The following is a 19,360-nucleotide window of genomic DNA, read 5'->3' as shown; positions in this document are numbered from 1 at the left end:
GCTCACTGCCCCCCTTGCTCTACGCCCCAAGCATTAGGGAGGAGAAAGCAATGTCTGGGTCTCCGAGGCTGGCAAGACACAGCAGTTGGAATTTCTTCCCCTCTCGCTTTGTTTAAAGGGGCAAGGTCAGACTCATTAGACCCCACAAATCACTTCTCTCAGCGGCAACTCCTCCATGCAGGTACGAAGGGTCACACTCCTCGCTGTGCTCTGCTTTCAGCAACTGCTTGGCAAATGATGCTGGGCTGGGAGCTTTGCTGCCCCTTCCACCCCCCCACCCCACCCCCCCGTGTTGAGCAGGGAACCGCTTATTCAGGAATAATAACAACACCCATGTCTGGAGCATGCATCTTCTGCCCAGAGCATTGCCTGGCACCTTGCAGATTACAGATCTCGTAGCTGCCTCTGGGGTGAAGGGTAGCAGCTGGCGGGTTCATAGCACAGGTGACGAGGGATTCTCACCAACAGCACCCGGGCAAACCCCTGCTTTTATGAAAAGCGTCCTGGGGTCTTTTAGGTCACACAGGGCAGGGAAGGGACCCTGCCCGGCATTGAGCCTTTGCGTCTATGGTGATTTCAGATGGGAATTATGTGGCTGCTGCAGAGCCTGGGAGAGCCTGGAAGGGCGTGTTTGTGAGGGGAAGGGAAATCTCGTCCTTGGGGCCTCCAGCTGCTGCATGGGGAGCCCTGCGCAGCCAGTGAGGAGAAGACTCTGGGACGACCCCTCAGACCTCAGCACCTCGGAGGCTGCTGCTCTGTCTGGAACCCAAATCGACTCCCCTCTTTCCTTCCCATCTAATGGGCTTGTCACGGTCTCTGGCTGCCCTGCCTGATAGTCAGACATGGAGCCCACCCTGCACCATGGCTCCCACAGCTCCTTCTCCTGCCTGCCGCCCGGGGCAGGAGCCCTGATCCGAATCCAGAGAGGGGAAACCGTGTCACCTCTCCACGTGGATCCTGCCTTTGATCTCCCCCAGCCCCCTTCAAGAAGCCACCCTGGCAGCAGGTGCCCTCCCGTGACTTTTTAAAGCCTAGCTCTGTGCTATGGAAAGCAGTGTTGGCAGAGAGCCGGGGTGAGCTTACGATCACAGGGCCAAGCCCAGCACCCTCCTGGGGCTGGGTGGGATGTTTAGGATCAGGCTGTGGAGGGCCTCCTCTCCAGTGTGGGAGCTGGAAGCTGTGCCAGTTGTGTGCACCGTGCTGGGGTGGCAGAGCAGATCTGGCTGCTGACCTGGCACAGGTAGGTGGGTTGGAGGCTCCCAAGGCAGGGGGTGCACGGGTGTCCCAGCTGCAGGCTGTGTGCAGCGAGGACCGTCTTAATCCTCGAAAGTAAATCATGTAGTGAAGCAATTCAGCCGGGATGCTGGCCAGGGCCTTATGCAATAGCCACTCTGTGCGTGTGTTTTCTATTCCCGTCTTGGCAAACAGCGGGATGGGTCTAGACTGGCGGGTTGAAATGCTTAGCAGTGACTAGCCAGGCTGTTCCTCTCAGCAGGGGCTGGCCGCTTGGAGACTGCCCCGCTGGGCCATCTCCTGTCATCCTGTGCAACCCGGGCTTCTTTCCCACGCACGCTCCTTTGCGCAGTGGCTCCCCCACGGCCCATGTAAACATGCATGGTGCCAGGGAAGGACTGAGTGTGAGCATGAGGATCAGGGCTGCAGCATCAGTTGCCCAGTGGGTAGCTGTGGATGGGATGGGCATAGCTCTTTTCTCAGTGACTGAAAGCTCCCACTGGCTTGTCTAGTCCAGGTGCAGGTGTGCATGGGGGGAGCCAGGAGTGAGTCCGTCTCCTTCCAGCTACCCGTCGCCTTGGGAAGCCGGTTGCTAGGCCCTGCGCCCCAAAGGGCATGTGGTATAAACAGCTCCCACGTCCAGCTGGCTCACCCTGTCCCTGACCCAGCTCTAGCAAGCTCCAGCTCACAGTGCAGGTTAGAGGGTACCCGGCCCTGAGGAAAGATGGCCCGGTCGTTAGTGCCCCTGCTGGGACTCAAGAGACCTGGGCTGAATTCCTGGCTTTGCCACTGACTCCCTGTGTGACCTTAGATGAGTTACTTAATGAATTCCAGCCTTTCCTGCTGATTTCTCTCACACCCCTCTATAAAGAACCCCACAAGAAAAACCAGTGGGGAATAGAGGCGGGTCCTGGACAGCCACCAGTAATCACCTGCTCCTGCCCAGGGGAGAGCTTTGGAGTCTTGTCCGCACTCAGCAGGGCTTCCTCACAGCCTCAGCACTGGTAGAGACTCTGCCCATCCAAAGCGTTAATCCCAGTCTCAAGCAGAAGCTGGGTAAAGAGTTGGCACAGCGGAGAGAAAGCCAAGAGCTGCCTAGATCCTGTTGGCAAGGTCGGCATCCAAAATAAATATTTCAGAATGTTTAATGAAGCCCTGCTCGCTTGCTCGCTCGCTCTCAAGTGTGATGGAGCTCAGCATTTGGGAGGGGACTTTCTGCTGGGGCTGAGCAAACTGGGTCAGGTGAAATAGGAGTTTCCTGCCCTTGAATTTTCCACCCTCCGCCCCATTCAGGTGCCGGAACATCAGGACTGTGGTGTTGTCCATGGTTTGCCTCGTTTCCAGCTAGAAGTGGAGGTGCTGGAATGAGAGACAGAGAGAGAGAGGCTAGCTTGTGGAAATGTCTCAGAGTGGAAACCTCTGCTCCCAGGCGATCCCAGTCTGGATGCAGGGGGTTCAGAGAGCAGCAGGAGACTTGTGGCTGCTTCTCCAAGCTGAGCCTGGAACTGCTTGGCTTTTTTCCCCATCGCCTTGCTTGGTTAAGGCACTGGACTGGGGCTCAGGAGACCAGGATTCAGTTCCCAGCTGTGCCACACCTGCCTGTGTGACCATGGGCCAGTCACTTAACCTCTCTGTGCCTCCATTCTGTAAAGTGAGGTCACACTTCAGCTTTGTCTGTCTTGTGAGCTCTTCAGAGCTGGGGTCGTCTCTTACCATGTGTATGAGCAGCGCCTAGCATTGCTACTGTCATACAAACAACACGGATCCCTGTCCCCCTCAATCCCAAATGGTCACAAGACACGGAATGGCTCCCACGAAATCCTGGGCTCCCTGGGCCACAGCCGAGCGGACAGGCAATGCTCTGTCGTGCAAGGAGGAATTGGATTCTGCCGGGCTGTGGTGGGTCAGTCGAGTTGTAATTGCTTTTAACTGGCCCTCGCTCAGGACTCCTGCTGCAGCTGAGTTCCCTCATGCCTTTGAAAAAGTGCCTTCCAGGGCTGTGGAATGGGCCCCAGCAAGGGCCAGCAGCTGGGTACAATGGAATCCACATGGCGATGAGCAAAACCTGCCTTCTAGGGATAGACTCAGGGAACTCTCAGTTTATTTAGCTTCACAAAGGGGAGGTTCAGGGGTGACCCAGTTACAGACTGTAAGTACTGACATGGGGCACAAATATTTGATGATATGCTCTAGCTAATAATCTAACATGATCTAGTGCCCGGAAGCTGAAGCTGGACAAATCCAGAGTGGCAATAAGGTGTACATGTTAACAGTGAGAGTACCGAACCATTGGAACAGCTGACAAGGGTCCTGGTGGATTCTCTGTCACTGGTGATGTTTGTCTCAGGATTGGGTGTTTTGAAAGCTCTGCTCTAGGGATTTTGGGGGAGGGATGTTCTCTGACCTGGGCTGTACAGAAGGTTTGACTGAAGGATCACAATGGTCCCTTGGAATTGTTCTGAAATTGTCAAAACATCCTAGCTGCCTGGTCTCTCTCCAGAGCCATCTGGGGCTGGATGGGACCTTGACTAAGCCACTCATTATCAGATGATCAGAATGGTCCCTTCTGACCTTAGTATCTATGAATCTATCAATCTATTAGGCTGGTGGGGTTTGCCTGGAACTCCCCAGCCTGTTAATAGGTGCCAGTCCTGCTGCGAAAAGGTTAAGTAGGTTGTTACTTTGCTTGGATGTAACTGACGTGGAAGAGGTGTTCTGGAGAGAAAGGACCTAGGGGGTGGGCTGAGCTGTCCCGAGGGAGGAGCTGTAGAGGCAGCCCAGCCTGGGGAGAAGGCTAGAGTAGATTTTCTCTCTGTTAATGAAGCTGAGCCCTGGGAAGGGGAGGAGGTGACTTTCCTGGTTTGGCTGTGGGTTTCCTATCGGTGCTACACGCGAGCAGCCGTGGCCTGGAGGTCAGTGCTGTGTGGAAGGCAGAGGTGTTGAGCCCATGGCCTCTGGCTGAGCTGCTGGAGGGTGATTGGCTCACAAAGCACTTCCGCCATCTCCTATTTCAGTGGCTGCTTTCAGTCCCCTTGGTTTCCCCTCCTCTCTCTTTTTCCAGTCACGCCTTGAGCTGGCTGCTAAAGTGATCGCAGCTGGGGGGTGGGCCTGGGCCCGCAGTGGCTGTTTGGGGTGGGGGGGCGTTGAGTTCGTCTGTATCTCGGGGTGCACTGTCGCCAGCCCCTCCTCTTGGTGCTCGCTTGCTGGGCTGGATCATGCACCAGACATGCAGTGGGAAAGCAAATGAGGAGCCAGGACAGGCAGGCAACCTGGAGCTTGTCTCTGTGGCGAGGACGGGAGCAGGCCAGTTAGTTGATGCCTAAGGAGCTATTGCACCATGCCGGAAATATTCGCGTCTCTCACTCTTTGGGCGGGAAGTGTCTCCGTTCACCTCCAGCTTTTCTACCCAGCTGCACAGGGATTGGCAAGGGAACCATCTGAACAGGGTTAGCACCTGCCCGGGCTCCTCCCCACAACCCCTTGTGTATCTGCTGCAGATAGGAATCGTGTCATGTGCAGATAGGAATCGTGTCACCCACTGTCAAAATGCAGCCCCTTCTGGGGTGGAACATGGCAGCAGCTTAGGACAGCCAGTGAAGAATTCTGTGACCTAAAGTGAAACTGCAAGGGAACTTCAGAAGGCAGAAGGCCATTCCTCCCCAAGTCGGCCCCCCAGTGCTGGGATGGCTTGGAGGTGTCCTGAGGGTTATAAATGAACACTAGAGTCTGCCAGGACAAGTATGCTGAGGCTTATCTCTCTGCCTCCCGTGACTGGGTTCGGTCCATGCCACCGTGCCAGGGCTATAAGTCGTGTCATGCCCTCTGTTCTCAGCAGGCTGGTTTCACTCCCCAGCCCCATTAACAGAAGCCAGCACCTGCTGCTCTCACCCCTCCCACAGGGGTGGGGCAGGGATCCGTGGCTCGTCCTGCTGCCCTTCACCCAGCTCCTGCAGCGCACTGGATGGCGGAAGGGGGGTTATTCTCACCAGGCAGCATTTAAGTCAGACAGCTCAGCCTTGTACCTTTCAATAACATGCCCCCCTAAGCGAGCTGAATGGGGCTGGCTCCTCCCCAGCATGATCCGACTTTGGCCTTTCCAGTGCCCACCCCAAACTGGCACCCCCGGGGAGTGCTTTCTGGGCTCTGAGGGGCTCGTTCTGCTCTGGACGTTGTTCTCGTGATTGAAGTGACACAGAGACCAGAGGCAATGGTGATGGGCGCTTTTATAAACGTGGGTGATGACCATCTGCCTTTCCCAGCTGCCCAGCAGAGGTGGCTGCATCTTTGTGGTTGGTAACGGGGAGGGGAAAATGTTGGGCTGAGGTCAGGCACCAGTGCCGAAAAGAGGGGTCGTAGGGAGAGCTGAGAGAGGACACTGTGGTGAAGGTGCTGGACTGGGATTCTGGAGATCTGGGGTCGAGCCTCAGCACTGCCACTGACTCCTTCTGTGACCCTGGGCAAGTCCCTCCACCTTTCTGTGGCTCAGCTCCCGATCTGTCAAGTGGGGTTAAGAATCCTTCCTTTGTCAGCCTTGCTTGTTTAGGCAGGGACGGTATGTGCAGCGCCCAGCACGATGGGCCCTTATTCCCAGGCCTTCCCCCATGGATAGATAACAGGGACCCTCCCATCCACACCTCTGAGAGATCTACTGGCAGGATCCGGACAGCATGGAAACCAAGAATAACCTGGGTGATATCCTTTGTAAAGGCGTGACTCACTGCCGGGCAATGTTCTTGCAACAGTGGGAACAATTCGGCAGCTGGAACTGACCAGCGCTCGAATTAATCCATCCGGTGGAACCTCCACACATACGCGCACTGTCTGCTCTGACTCTGACAGATGTTGGCAGCTGCTGCAGTGAAAGAGGAAGAGGTTTCGGATTTTGGGCCTCTGCACTCTTCGCTTTCATTTTTCTTTGCTTAGGAAAAAGAGGGAACTTCTGGGTCATTTTTCTGTTGTTTTGGTTGGAGCTGGGTCAAGGGGAGCAGAAAATGGCAAGTGCCTGGCCTTTTGGCCAGGGAAGGAATCCATGGGAAGGAGTGGGAATTCATTTATCATCCACCCTGGGTCAGGGCTGGCCTGGGTACAAAGAGCTTTCTCAGCTTTGGGCATTGCTTTAAAATTTGGCTTGAGGCCCGTGTGTGCGTGTGCGCGCGCGTGTGTGTTTGTGTGAGGGGGGTGGGGGTTGTGCTACTGGGTTGGGGGGTTCATGGTGGTGTGGATGTTTCAGTGTCTAGGAGTGTGTGTGCTGGGAGATGTTTGTGGGGGGGTTGGATGCATCTGTTTGGGAGTGTGTGTGTGTGTGTGTGCGTGCGAGGAGGAGTTGGGGTGTCTAGGGGGTGTCAGGGTATTTGGCTGCCTGTCTGGGAGGCGTGTATGTGTGTTGGGAGATGTTTGGGGGTGAGTGTGGGATGCATGTGTTGGGGGTGTTTGTGCATCTGTCTGGTGGCGTCTGGGGGTGTGTGTGTCGGGATGTCTTGGGTGGGGGGGTGTTGGGTGTCTGTTCTCCTGTGTGTTTTGGTGCACTGGGAATCGTTGTGTGGTTTTGGCATGCATTAGCCAATGCTGGCCCAGGCTTTGAGGACAGACAGACCCTTCCACACTCCGTGAGGTTGGCTGCCCCTCATTGTTTCATAAGCGCTGGCACCTCCAGAGCAGCACAGAGCCCTGACATTTCCCTGCTGGAGACACAAACAGCTCCCGCTCCCCCAGCACGCGGCACTTCCTGTTTTGATCTGAACTCTTCTGTTTGCGCTTCGTCCGGCTCTGCGGCCCCCGACTCCCCGGGCTGCCATGTACTGACTGAAGAAGGCGTCTGCCAAAACAGACGTAAACAGCAGCCACCAGGCTGCCTTCTCAGGGAGAGCTGAGCTTCCCCCACGTCTGCACCCCCTCGTAAGGGTCCATGCTGGGCTGCAGTGACCCTTTCAATGTTAAAGGAGCAGCCAGCTCCCCGGCCATTCCCTGGGGCCCCCAGCACTGCGTCTCTACCTCCTCTTATGTCTCTTTCCCTCCTCTGCAACCCCCAAAGACAGGTGTTCCCCCGCGGCTTGCCTGATGAGTTCACCCTGGTGATCACTTTGCTCCTGAAGAAACAGAGCAGCAAGGAGAACTGGTACCTTTTCCAGGTCACCGACCGGCAGGGCTACCCCCAGGTACCTCTGCTTCCCTTCTCTCCTTCTTTCTCTCTCCTGCTGCCGGGTTTTCCCCAGCACGGTTGCTACACCCCAGGAACAAGAGCTCCCTGGAGCAGCCGGACACACAGGGAAGTAAAGTGCCATGTGGTACAGGAGATACCCCAGCCAGGGTGTCCCCAGGCGGTGCTAACGCGTGTGGCTGGAAGTCTTTGCATTGCTGGCTCATAGAGGTGCCAGGGACCCACCAGGCCACTTCAGTCCTGGAGGCTGCAGATCAAAGAGGATCAGGTCGCCCTGTCCACCCGGGTGCTTTGCCGCCGGCGGATGAAGCCAATTGCGCCCATGCTCTGGCACGCACGCCCCCTCTGCCAGCCCCAGCAGCCTCCTGCTGCTGCTGTCGGCCTCCGATGCATCCTGGAGGCTTCCGACACCCTGCTGGTGCCAGAAGATGTGGGCGGGCCTGGGCCCCCCCCCCCCGAGGAGGAGGGATGGCTCTACCCGCATTGCCCCAGGCAGGGGTGGGGTTAGCTGAGCTGATAGCAGTGGGTGTGAGGGCAGCCCTGTACCCTTATTGTCAGGAGGGGTCTCTCCAAACCCAACGGGCAAGGAGCCCCCCTCTGCCCGGGATCCAGCTCTGCCTGGAGGCCACAGCGGCTGGCGTTAGCTCGGCCCAGTCCCCGCGCCCGCCTGTGTGTCTGTCTGTCTCCCCCTCGCTCTCCGCTGAAAGCGTCCTAAGCCAGAGCATCTCCTTTGTGCCTAGCTCTCCCTGGGGGTCAACGGCCAAGAGAGGAGCCTGGAGTTCCAGGCCTGGGCCCAGGAGAAGAAGTTTGTGAGCAGCGTCTTCACCGGGAAGGGGGTTTCCTCCCTGTTTGACCAGCAGTGGCACAAGATGGCCCTGAGCGTGCAGAGCCGGCGGGTCTCCGTCCACGTGGACTGCAACTACATCTCCTCCAAGCCCCTGGAGCCTCGGCGGGGCGTGGCGAGCGAGGGCAATACCTTCATCGGCCTGGACGCCGTGCGAGGCATGCCTGTCCCGGTGAGCCGCCCCGGGCCTCTCCGCACACGCACCGGCAATGTGGAGCGCGCGGGCCCGGGCCCGTTCGCAGTGGGGGCCGCTTGCTTCCTTCAGCACGGGGAGGGAGGGAGGTGCTGAGAGCTGGCCCCGCGGCTGGAGGGCCCTGCCCTGCGTGGCCCGGGGAGGAATTCTGGGTCACGGGCGCCTGGCAGGTGGGTGCAGCTGCCACCTGGCATTGCTCCGCAGCGACCTGTCCTGGTCAGTTGAGGAGTAGCATCGAGGCCTGAATGGGACAGGTTGCCCAGGTGTGGGTGAGTGTTATAAACGCTCTCGCCTTGAGGAGCTGGTGGGAGAAGTGAGGCTCTGGGAGGGGGCCGGATGAGGAGAAGGCAGGTGGGATCTCTGAGGACTGGCTCGGGGAGGACAGCATTAAGGGTGGGTCAGCATGGCAAGGGAAGGGCGGAGTGGCAGAGGGAGAGGGAAAGCCTGGGTGTGCGGGTGGGCGGGTGTGGATGGGCGAGGCCACCCCTGCCCCTTCCTTGCCCCTCCCTGAGCCAGCGCTCAGGGAAAACTCAGACTCCTCCCGCGCTGGTGACAGGAGCCCTGTCGGGGCTGTGCCGTCCTGGCCGAGAAAAGGGACTCCAGAGCCTGTCCTACCCCCACTCCCCCTCTGATTTCTGTACAGACCCGGGGGCTAGGTTCACTGCACCTGCAAGATGATTCTTTCCCAAGCCCCTGGGGGTCCTGGTGCCTGGCTAACTGGCTGCCCCCTCCCACCCCAGGAAGCCCAGGGTGACCCTTTGTGATCTGATTGTGTCTGCCTGTCTTCCCCCCCCCTCCCGCCCCGCTGCAGTTTGACATCCAGCAGGCCCACATCTACTGCGACCCGGAGATGGTGATGCAGGAAGGCTGCTGTGAGATCTCGGCTGGCGGGGTGAGTTATGCATGTGCTCTCCATAGTGCAGGGGGAGCACCTGCCCCAGGAGGCATACATAGGATCTTGGGGATTTGCTCTGCTCCTCTGCAGCCTGACCCTGTCCACACAAAGCGGGGCAGGCCCATGGCTAATATCCCTCTTGCCCCAGCAACCAGGCCGTGTTCTCCAGAGCTGCCTACCTGTGGCTGTGCGGGGTGGGGAGAGCAGATTGAGGAGCTCTGCTGGCCACAGTGCCAGTGACATTCCCAAATGCAGCAAACAGCCTGGTTAATGTCGGGGATCAGACGTCACCTCCTCAGTGACCCAGGAAGGGTGAAACCGAGCAGGGCTGCAAACCCCTCCGCTGTGGGGAAAGGGCCATAGCTGGCTGGGTCAGGGAAACCCTGCAGGTGCCTAGGGGGGAAATTGCCACAAAAGCTGCAGCAGAGGGGCGGGGGGTTACTCTCTCCTTTGAAGCATCCATTGGCCGGACATCAGCTGTCAGACTAGGTGGCCCGTGGGTTTGATCGGCCACTGGCACCAAGATCTGGAGGGGGGCAGAGCCGGCAGGTGGCCTGAATCGGCCGCGCTGCCAGAAATGCACTGAGCACTTCGTCTGGCACTAGCCGGGAGCTGGGGCTGTGCCTGTGACTATCTTCAGCTCCCTGCCTCGGAGGGATGGTGTCTGCCCAGGCCCCGGGGTGTAACCAGCCCCCGCTTTCCTTTGAGCAGTGCCTTTCCGAAGCCTCCAAAACCCGGCGGCAGGCAGAGGGCACGCAGAGCAACAACCTGATTGAGATCAACCCGCGGACGGAGGGCAAGGTCTACACCCGTTGCTTCTGCCTGGAGGAGACTCAGGTGAGACCGGGACATCGCCTGGGGGGAACATCCTGGACAGGGCAGGTCAGTGCCCCAGAATGCCTGATCCTCTCTGTGGAGGGGGGAGCTAGGAAGCAGAGGCGCTGGCAGCCAGCTAGACAAGAGTGTGCTGCACCCCATGGCAGCAGGGAAAGCCAGTGCCGCTTGGGGCAGCTGGCGCAGAGCAGGCAGGTAGCTGGGAGGTGATGGTCCCTCTCTCTGGGGTGCCCCTACCTGGAATATTGCATTAATTTCTGGGCACCATAGGGTGACCATATTTCTCAAAGGGAAAATGGGACACCATGTGGAGCTAGCCTGAGCCCCCCTTCCCTGCATGTGGCTGGCCCAAGCTGCTCGCCTGAGCCGTACCCCCCCTCCCTGCGTAGGGCTGGTGTCGCAGTTGCTGCTTGCTCAAGCCCTGCCTGCCCCCCACCTGAGCCCTGCGTTCCCCTTTGCAGGAGGCTGGTATTGCCGCTCCCCCTGCCCCACACATTCCTCATCACTGCACTTCTTTTGACACAAATGGGCATTTGTCCCATTTGCTTTTGCCAACTCAAATTGCGAGAACAAACAGGACAAATGCCCACTTTTGCCAAAAAAAAAAGTCTGGACGGCCAGGACAGGGCTTAAAAAAGGGACTGCCCCTGCCAAAACAGGATGTATGGTAACCCTTGGGCACCGGCTCTTGGCCAACTGGACAGAGTCTGGAGAAGAGTCAGGAAAAGGATCAGGCTGCAGGAGGGGCTGATGGGGGTGGGTTGAAATAGCTGTAAGAAGAGTGTGAAGCCAGGCTAAGCGGTGACAACAGATGGTGTGTGTGTAGATGAGATTAGGGAACCAGAGAGGGTGTCTTTGGCTTCTCTTACTGGGGAACGCGAGCAGGTCAAACCTGCTTCTGCCTGCAAGAGACATGGGGACGTGAGCTGAGCATCCCAAGTAGGGATGTGCTGGGGTGGGGAGGCAGATACAGACGTTTTAAGGGAGCAAGCAGGGTTGGCCAATTGGGGGTGCACTGGATACGGAGGGGCGTGATCAGTTACCCCCTGCAATGGAGCCTAGATTTCTTTCTTTCTTTCTGTGAATATCTTTGATTTTCTCTCCTTCCTTTCTTCACCCCCCTCCCTACGCCAAGTGCAATAATGCTCTTAACAGCTTGATTGTGGCACATAACGCTGTCGGATCCATTATCCCATCATTTTCCATTCTCCCTCTAATCCCCCGGAGCAGAGCAGATCAGAGCAGCCAGTGCACTCTCTGATGGCTAACGCAGCAGGTGCAGCCAGAGAGACCCAGCAGGGTGTGAGTAAAAAGGCTCAGTGAAACAATGCAGCTCTGCTGGTTGCTTTCACTAATGTTGCCCTGATAGGCAGTGCAGTGTGCGGGGGCACATGCTCACCAGCCCTGCTACATCCCCGGCAAAGCGCGAGGGCTGCGCTCCAAACATCTCAATGGCAACTGGACAGGATCCAAGAAAGGGCCAGTTTCCTTTTTCCTTTGTCACTTTTGGCCCCATCTTTTTCCTGATCTCCCTTCTGTCTCACCCTCTCGCCTTCTCGACCCTGAAAACCACCACCTCCTACGCCCGGCTGTGTGTATCTCTCCACTCTGCTGCTGGAAAGCTCTGTACTCTGGATCCTCAGAGGTTGTGGCCAGCCATTTATTTTTCATCTTTCCTAGGCCAGCTGAGGCCTGTGTGGGACTGTGAGACCAAGGAGCCCGTGCCTCCCACCCTCCTTTGCAGACAGGCTTGCCTGGATCTCTGTGCCTTTAACCATGACCAGCTGGGACCAGGCGTGTGGCAAAGCAGCTCTGCCTCCCCACGCCAGAGGGGCCTCCCCTGATGTGCAGGGTGGAGGCCCGTCCCTCCTGCCCTGTAGCGTTCACTGTGTCATTAGGTGACATGAGTCTGCCCAGCCCCAGCTGGCCCCGAGTCTCTCTGCACTTGTAGAGGTAGAGACAGACGTGGGTATTAAGAAATGGGCCCATTTGGGGGCCAGTGCAGCCCCTCAGTGTCAATTAGAGCCACCCTAGGGCTGCTGTAACTTGTTCTCTGGGCCTGGGAAGTGGAAGCTAGCTGTAGAGCAGTCTGCTGCAGTCCCTGGCACTCCCTAGCCCCACCTGCTCCCTTCCATCCACACCCCCCAACACACTCCCTCTGCCAGCCAGCTCTAGACAAGCTCAAGGGACCCTCCCGTGCTGCAGGGACTGTTCTGAGGGTCTCGCTCAGGGTTACACCCCAGAGCAGCACAAAAATGAAGAATCAGGTCCAGGATCTTGGTTTGCTAAGAGCTCCCGAGCCTTGCCAGCAGCATGGCAGAGAGAAACGAGGGACGGTTTTGGTGTTGAAATCAAGGGGCCCATCACCATATTGGGGCTGATGTAAACCACAGCATGGGCTAAAGTTTCTCCTGGCCTGGCAGTGGAAGTGGGGAGATGGGACAGGCCCAGCGGCGCGTGCGGGATGGACTCCTCCAGTGTTCTCGCGTCTACGAAAGGGGTCTGGCTCGGATGAGGGGCCTTGTGGTATACTTCCCTTCTCAGGAGGAGCTGTTGGCAGAAACAATCCCTAAACTGGTAGCAAATGTGTTGGGAACATTGGCAGGCGGGGGACATGCCCTTGGCGCTCACCGTGCTGGCCTCCAGACCCACTTACGGAGCTGCAGTCCCAGCGCCAATAGAAAATCTGACCTTGTCAGTGGAGCTGTAGTCCTCTCAGCCTTTCCCAGCAGGGGGCGCTGTAGGGAGCAGGGCAGGAAGCCTGGCTGTGGGGTAGCTCACACCTATTCCAGTGAGGGGGTGGTGCAGGGAGCGGGGCAGGAGCGCTGGCTGTGTGAGGAGCTCAGAGCTACTCCATTCCCAGTGTCTCCCAGCGGGGGTCAGTGGAGGAAACAGGGTAAGAGTACAGGGGTGGGGAGGGGGGCATCCGTAGCTTGCTCTAGTCACTTCTTATTTCTTTGTATTGCCATAGCACTAGGAGCCCTCCCCACGGCGCCAGGCGCTGTGCAAACAGAACAAGGAGACAGTTCCTGCCCCAAACAGCTGCCAAGGGCAATAGGAAACTGCACTGCCGCCTCCATGTAAGATGGGCGCGAAGCTCAGCTCACGCAGCCGGGAGCGTGAGCTCTGTCCCCCGGGGCGATGTGGCCAGCTGCGGGATCCATATCCTTCCCTGGCGCCAGCGCTGTCCGGTGTGGGCCGGGAGAGCAGGCGCTCGGGGGTCTTGAAGCTCTCAGAAACCCCGAAGGAGCCTTTTGTGTAGGTCATGGTGTAATGCTGACAGACCCCCGCAGTCGTCGGTGACTGGGATCGAACCAGGGACTTCAGGAGCTTAGTGCATGAGCCTCTACCGCATGAGCTAAAAGCCGACTGGCTGATTGCTAAGGCTGTAGAGCAGACTCATTTAACTCTCTTTAAGCAGTCTCGGCGCCACTAGATGGGACAGAACATCACACCCAGAAGGCACGTGGGTTACAACCGCTCTCTGGGCAGGCAGCTGTGCTGCAGCAGGTGGGATGGCTGGAGTTCGCTCTGGTCGCCTGGACTCTAATCAGGTGCATTTTTCCCAGCATTTGGCTTTTCTGGTCAAGTCTTGCCAAGCTGCTTTCCTGCCCAGCTCTGCTGCTGGTTTGCCTGGTTCTGAGTGCAACACACCTGCCCTGCCCCCCGCCTTGCCTTGGCAAGGGAGAAGCAGGCCTGGTTCCCCCTTGTTCCACCCAGAATCTGGATTGGCACCTGTGCAAAGCAGTGTCGGAGGGAGTTAGGACCGGGTGCTGCTTGGAGTTGGGATGGCTCGGGGAGCCAGGGGCTAGCGCTGTGGAGACTGAAAATAAAAAGAAATGAGAATCTCAGATCCCGGGTCCCGGCCTCACCCCGCATCATCACCCCAGCGCACTGGTGTGGGCTGGAAGGCAGAGGGCTGAATTGGCCACAGCTGACATGCTTTTTGGAAGGGCGTGTGCGTGTTGCAGGGGAAATTCCCCCTATTCGAACCTGAGACCCCAGTTGGGCTGGAGGCAGGACATTGGCCTGGGTGGACCAATCGCCTGATCCAGCACCGCGACTCCTGCAAGTCTAACTGGCCAAATCCCTAGCTCATTCAAATCAGCGTAGTTTCCTTGCAGTCCCTGGAGCTGGGCTGATTTACACCAGCTGAAGGGCTGGCCCTGAGTTTCAGCCCGTGCCATCAGTATGTGTCAGGAACAAACCTGTCCCTCTCCCTGGAGCCTCCTGCAGCCCCTTGAATCGCCTCCGAGTGCCCAGTCTGTCCATGGCTGTGCTGGCATCACAGGCCATGACTTCCAACCGCCTCCACTGCTCCCTGTGGTCTGGGAAGGCGCCCTGCCCTACCTGTTGGGCGGAGGAAGGACAGAGGTGTCTGACTTGCTGCTTTTTGTAACGGTGGCTTCAAGGAACTGACCAACTGAGACAGCCGAAAAATGGTATTCTCCCCCCACCTCCCCGCCCTAGCTCAGGGAAGCAATTATGGAATTAGCGCCAGGAGGCTGAGCAGCAGGGTGGATATGCATATGGACACGTCTGGGCCTGGGGACACTCCCAGACAGGGCACCTCCGTCCCACGGCTGAGCGGCACGCAGTGCACGGAGCACCAGGCCCTGGCTGGGTCGCTGCCAAAGAGGGTTGAACCTGAGAATCTAGCCCTTAAAGCACGAGCCCCCGTTGCGTGAGCTTAAAGGGCGCCATGTTGCTAGCCACGGCTGGAGCAGGCTCATGGGAACGTAGGGCTGGACGGGGCCTCGAAAAGTCCCCCTGAGGAAGGACCAACTTCCATATGTGGCCCTGCCTCCCCTGGGGGGCTCCAGAGTGCCACATACACCTGCTCTGGGTGGGAGCAGGGGAGTTGGCCAGGTGTTCTGGCATGTGGCTCGTGGGGCAGAGATTTGGCTATAGGGCATGAATCTCTGAGCCTGGGGTATTTGGGTGTGAAGCAGGAATGGGCAGAGAGTGGGGAAAAGGGCTGGCGGAGTGACTGGCCTGTTCAGGTATGGGGCATATTGCACCCCTCAGCCATTAATACCCTGACAAATGTCCCCTGACAGGGACCCAAATGCCCCCCACCCATTGTGGCATGCTGTGGGCTCCAAAATACAAACGGCCCAAGCAGTAAATTCCAGCCCTGCCATCTCTATCGCTTCAGACACGCCTCTTCCCCAGCCGGGGCCTCCCTGGCGTTCCACAGACGGCGCCCACGCTCCCTTTGAGCAAAACACAGCCGCATTGATTCGCCCCCTGAAAACCCCACATCGCGTTTTCCACTGTCCAGAAGACTTAGCAGCGAGGGGGCCACCAGGTTCGGGGAGGGCGACTCGGGAAGAGGAGGGGGTTGGTGCAGGCGGAGCAGCATAACTGCTGGCAGGGTGAGTGGTGGCCAAAGCCAGGGAGGGAGCGATGGAAAGGCAGAGGGGGGAAACATCCCTCTGCAGACAAGCGGAGAGTCTGTTCCTGCTGAGGAGCATGTTCTGGGCCTTGGCCGTTTCCTGCGGAGCCGGTGGAGAGAGATGGACTGGCAGGGAAACAAAGGGGATGTCTGCCCACGCGAGGGTCTGTCCAAGCTTCTGGCCCTGCTTTCTCCAGCCAGACATGGGGATGGCTGAATTCTGGTGGCAAAGCCCAACGTGAGGGGAGGAGCAGCTGGGGTAGGGCTCTGGATGGAGCTGGCCGTAACCTGCGCTCAGTACAAAGGTGCAAGTGAAATAATGCCCAGGTCCATCTGGCACTGCCCCCGTGTGGTCCCGGTGCCATGTTGCCTGGCATCCATTTCCAGGAGTGCCATTGCTTGGAGATGACCCCTGCTGTGGGGATGGGGTTACAGTCCAGAGGCTGGAGGGCAGGGCATGGGGTGCTGGTATTTTCCTCTACCCCCTGCTGTCTGCCCAGGTAAACACTGGGGCATGGTGGGCATTCCCTGTCAGTGCCTTGTCGTGGGGGTGGGCGTCAGCTGGAGCTGGGGTGGGGAGAGGCGGGGGGTAGCCAGAGGCGGGGATGCAGGGTCAGAGAATCTGCATTGCTGAGGCAGGGCTTTGGACTGCAAAAGCGAACAGATGTTGCCGGAGCTTCTCTCTTGCTGCGTCTCGGAGCCTCCATCCCCTCCTGGATGGAAGCAGGGCTGAGGGCCTGTCCCCAGACCAGCAGCCTGGGGCCAGGTTTTGTTAGCATCCTCCAAGATGTGAGCAAAGAGCCCCCCCTGCCCCACCCCATTCTCCTTCCATGTCTGCAGGAGCAGCAGGAGGTTGAGTTACCTGGCAAGAAGAACAGGAGTACTTGTGGCACCGTGGAGAAGAACAAATTTATTTGAGCATAAGCTTTCGTGGGCTACAGCCCACTTCATCGGATGCATAGAATAGAACATATAGTAAGAAGATATTTATTTATACATACAGAGAACATGAAAAGGTGGAAGTAGCCATACCAACTGTAAGAGACTAATTAATTAAGATGAGCTATTATCAGCAGGAAAAAAAACTTTTGTAGTGATAATCAAGCCGGCCCATTTAGACAGTTGACAAGAAGGTGTGAGGATACTTAACATGGGGAAATAGATTCAATATGTGTAATGACCCAGCCACTCCCAGTCTCTATTCAAACGCAAGTTAATGGTATCTAGCTTGCATATTAATTCAAGCTCAGTCGTTTCTCTGTTTGGAGTCTGTTTTTGAAGCTTTTCTGTTGCAAAATTGCCACCTTGAACTCTGTTAGGTGGCTGACCTCAGGTTGTGGCCAAAGCTGGCCATTTCCTCTGTGCCAGACGGGGCCTCGCTCTTGTGCCACGAATCCCAGCAGCTGTCCTTAAGTGCGGGCCTTGAAAGGGGCTTGATCCTGGATCCCCACCAGCGGGAGGCAGGGAGCGTGGGAGGAAGGAGGTTCTATAATGTGCCCATTGCTTTGCTCTCTCCCCAGGAGGCGAAGGCATCTGGGCAGGTCGGCGTGGAGGGCCAGCCAGGAGGAAAGGTGAGGTGCTGGGGGCACTCAGGGCTGGGCGGGTCCTGCTGCCTGGCTGGGGTGGGCTGAGGTGAAACCCTGCTGGGATCCATCCAGTTCTGCAGCCTCCGGGCAGCTGCTCCCAGACTGACCCCCCACCAGCTCCCTAATAGTCACCCTCCCAGACGGTCTCGTCTCCTGCACACCGAACACCTTCATCTCCAAGGCTAGCCAGGTGGTTGCCAGCCCCACAGTGGGGCTCTGCATCATTGCCAAGCAGGGCTCCTCCTAGCCACGAGGCCTGGACCACCGCCCGGCATCAGGGGCTGCCTTGCCTCCCTGCCTTTTCTTGGCACCCAAGGGCTCGTTTCCTCGTGCTGGATTCCTCGGCCGGGCCTGGACGGAGGGAAGCCCTGAGTGCTCTGGACAAGGGGGTGTAGGCGTCTTGCTCCATTGCCCTCCCGCTGCCCTCTGGCCTCATCTCTCACTGCCAAGGCTACAGGCTGAATCAACCCCCAGTTTGTCCAGATTCACCGCGCTTGGTTTAAGCTCCTCTTGGAGGGAGCCCAGCAGCATCTCAGCACCTCCTTGTTCCAGCATCCCCTGGGCATTGGCTGGAACTAGCAAGCGCATCCGAAATGGCAGGCAAGAGGGGATGCTGGCACCTCCGACGTCCGACGCGCCCAGCCCCGGTGTGCCAGCACAACTCCCTGTCTCACCATTCCTGCTGCTGGGGCCAATGGCTCCCCCTCGCTTGGCATTTCCAGCTGAGCTTTAGTAACAGGAGAGCATGACCTGGTCTCCTTGGGGCCGATTCTCCTCTCGCTTACGTCAGATCAGGAGTAACTGCCCTGGGGTCACGCGGGAGGAGAATGGGGGACCAGGAGTGGGCCCCAGGCTGTGTTACTCCAGCCTCTTAGGCCTTGGACACGCTGGTGGAGAAGCAGCACCAATACACCTGTGTTAGAGACGCGGCTGCAGCCACTAGAACTGGTGCATCTTCCCCGCCCGCTCCCAGCATTAGCCCCCCCAGCTGGAGAGAACAGGCAGCCTGCTTTATTTTCACACCTCTTTCCTCTCTGGGTTGCTCCCCTGCAGGGCTACCGAGACCCACTTGGCGAGCCACACAAGCCAGCCAATGAGGTAAGTTGAGGCTTTTCAGGGCTGTGCAATGCTCCAGCTGGATGCAGGATGCAGGGGACGTCTGTGGTGAGCTCTGACCCGTTCTCCTCTCTGCCTGCCCACCGGAGCCTGGCCGAGTGAGAACTGAGAAGGAGACTCTGGCTGGGCCCAGCAAGGGGTGGGGCTCTGAGCGGGTTGGGACTAGGGACCTCCACGGCCAGTGTCTACCTGTCTCAGAACCAGCTGCTTCCCTGCAGGAGCTGGCCAGCCCAGAGGGAGCATTTTGCAGCCACTGGTTTGGCTGAAGGAACATGTGGGGAGCCACAAACCCACACGTACAACCCCCCCGTGAGGCCTGGGCTGGCAGCTCCTGGAACCTCGCCAGCCAGGAGAGGAGATAGGAGGTGGAAGCCGTGGCTGTAGAAACGTCCGAATTCTCTGTCCTCCTGCTGCTCCACGGTGCTGGTTTTCCTGAGCCCCCCTAGCGGAGAGCTATGGGAGGATCCCAGCGCCGCATTCGGGGAGTGGGAGCGTTCATGCTTTCATGGAAAAGTGGGGGGAGGAGGGGGAGCTGCAAACTGTGCTTTTACCAGGGAAGCAGAGAGCGCGTTTCTGCCAACCCCAGCCCTTCATCTTAACTCACCTCCTTAAAAAATTAACCAGCAGCAGGGCTGGGGGCAAAAGCTCAGGAAATGAGATGTTTGTACATCTCTGCCATTTGGGGGGGGGTGCCTGGGAAGGCATGTTAACATACATGTTGCTGTCACACCAGCACAAGCTGGCAGGTAGACATACCTGATACTGCCCAACTGGCAGGGGCAGGTACATGGGCATCTGTGGCACAGTCGCACAGGCAGGTGTGGACATGCATGGCGTCCGTGGGGGTGGGGGTGTTCACACTGAGTTGCTCAGGTTAGCGCAGGGCAGAATTCAAGCTCCAGAATCTTTCCCAATGGGTCCTGTGTAGGAGGCAGGAATAACCCAGCTTGACTCTCAGATCCCTGGCTGGGTTTGGGACCTTTCATTTGCAAGCTGCTCACATCTGACACCAGTGCTGCAGAGACGCAGGACCTGCACAGCCTGGCTCCGAGTCCCTTCTCAGAGCAGCCCTGCACATTGAGGATAAATCCTGCCCCATAATGT

General features: G+C 58.1%; 1 protein-coding gene across 7 annotated transcripts in view; it reads left to right on the top strand.

Moving 5' to 3' along the window:
* The window catches only part of COL16A1 (collagen type XVI alpha 1 chain), an 88,325-nt gene that overhangs the window by 16,068 nt on the left and 52,897 nt on the right, over window positions 1–19,360 (top strand). For 5 of the 7 annotated variants that reach the window (XR_006278215.1, XM_043505936.1, XM_038377528.2 and 2 more), the window contains 6 exons: window positions 7,265–7,388; window positions 8,131–8,406; window positions 9,239–9,319; window positions 10,034–10,159; window positions 17,075–17,125; window positions 18,194–18,238. Coding sequence is in view for 6 of the 7 variants with exons in the window: in XM_043505936.1 (XP_043361871.1) it covers window positions 7,265–7,388; window positions 8,131–8,406; window positions 9,239–9,319; window positions 10,034–10,159; window positions 17,075–17,125; window positions 18,194–18,238 (703 nt within the window). In the remaining variant the exon portion in view is untranslated. The remainder of the gene's footprint in view (window positions 1–7,264; window positions 7,389–8,130; window positions 8,407–9,238; window positions 9,320–10,033; window positions 10,160–17,074; window positions 17,126–18,193; window positions 18,239–19,360) is intronic. The other 2 variants (XM_043505937.1, XM_043505938.1) reach the window with 2 other exon arrangements.

Source organism: Dermochelys coriacea, chromosome 19 (assembly GCF_009764565.3).
Source record: "Dermochelys coriacea isolate rDerCor1 chromosome 19, rDerCor1.pri.v4, whole genome shotgun sequence".
NCBI classification, from domain to species: domain Eukaryota; kingdom Metazoa; phylum Chordata; order Testudines; family Dermochelyidae; genus Dermochelys; species Dermochelys coriacea.
This window is presented reverse-complemented; position numbering and strand designations above follow the sequence as displayed.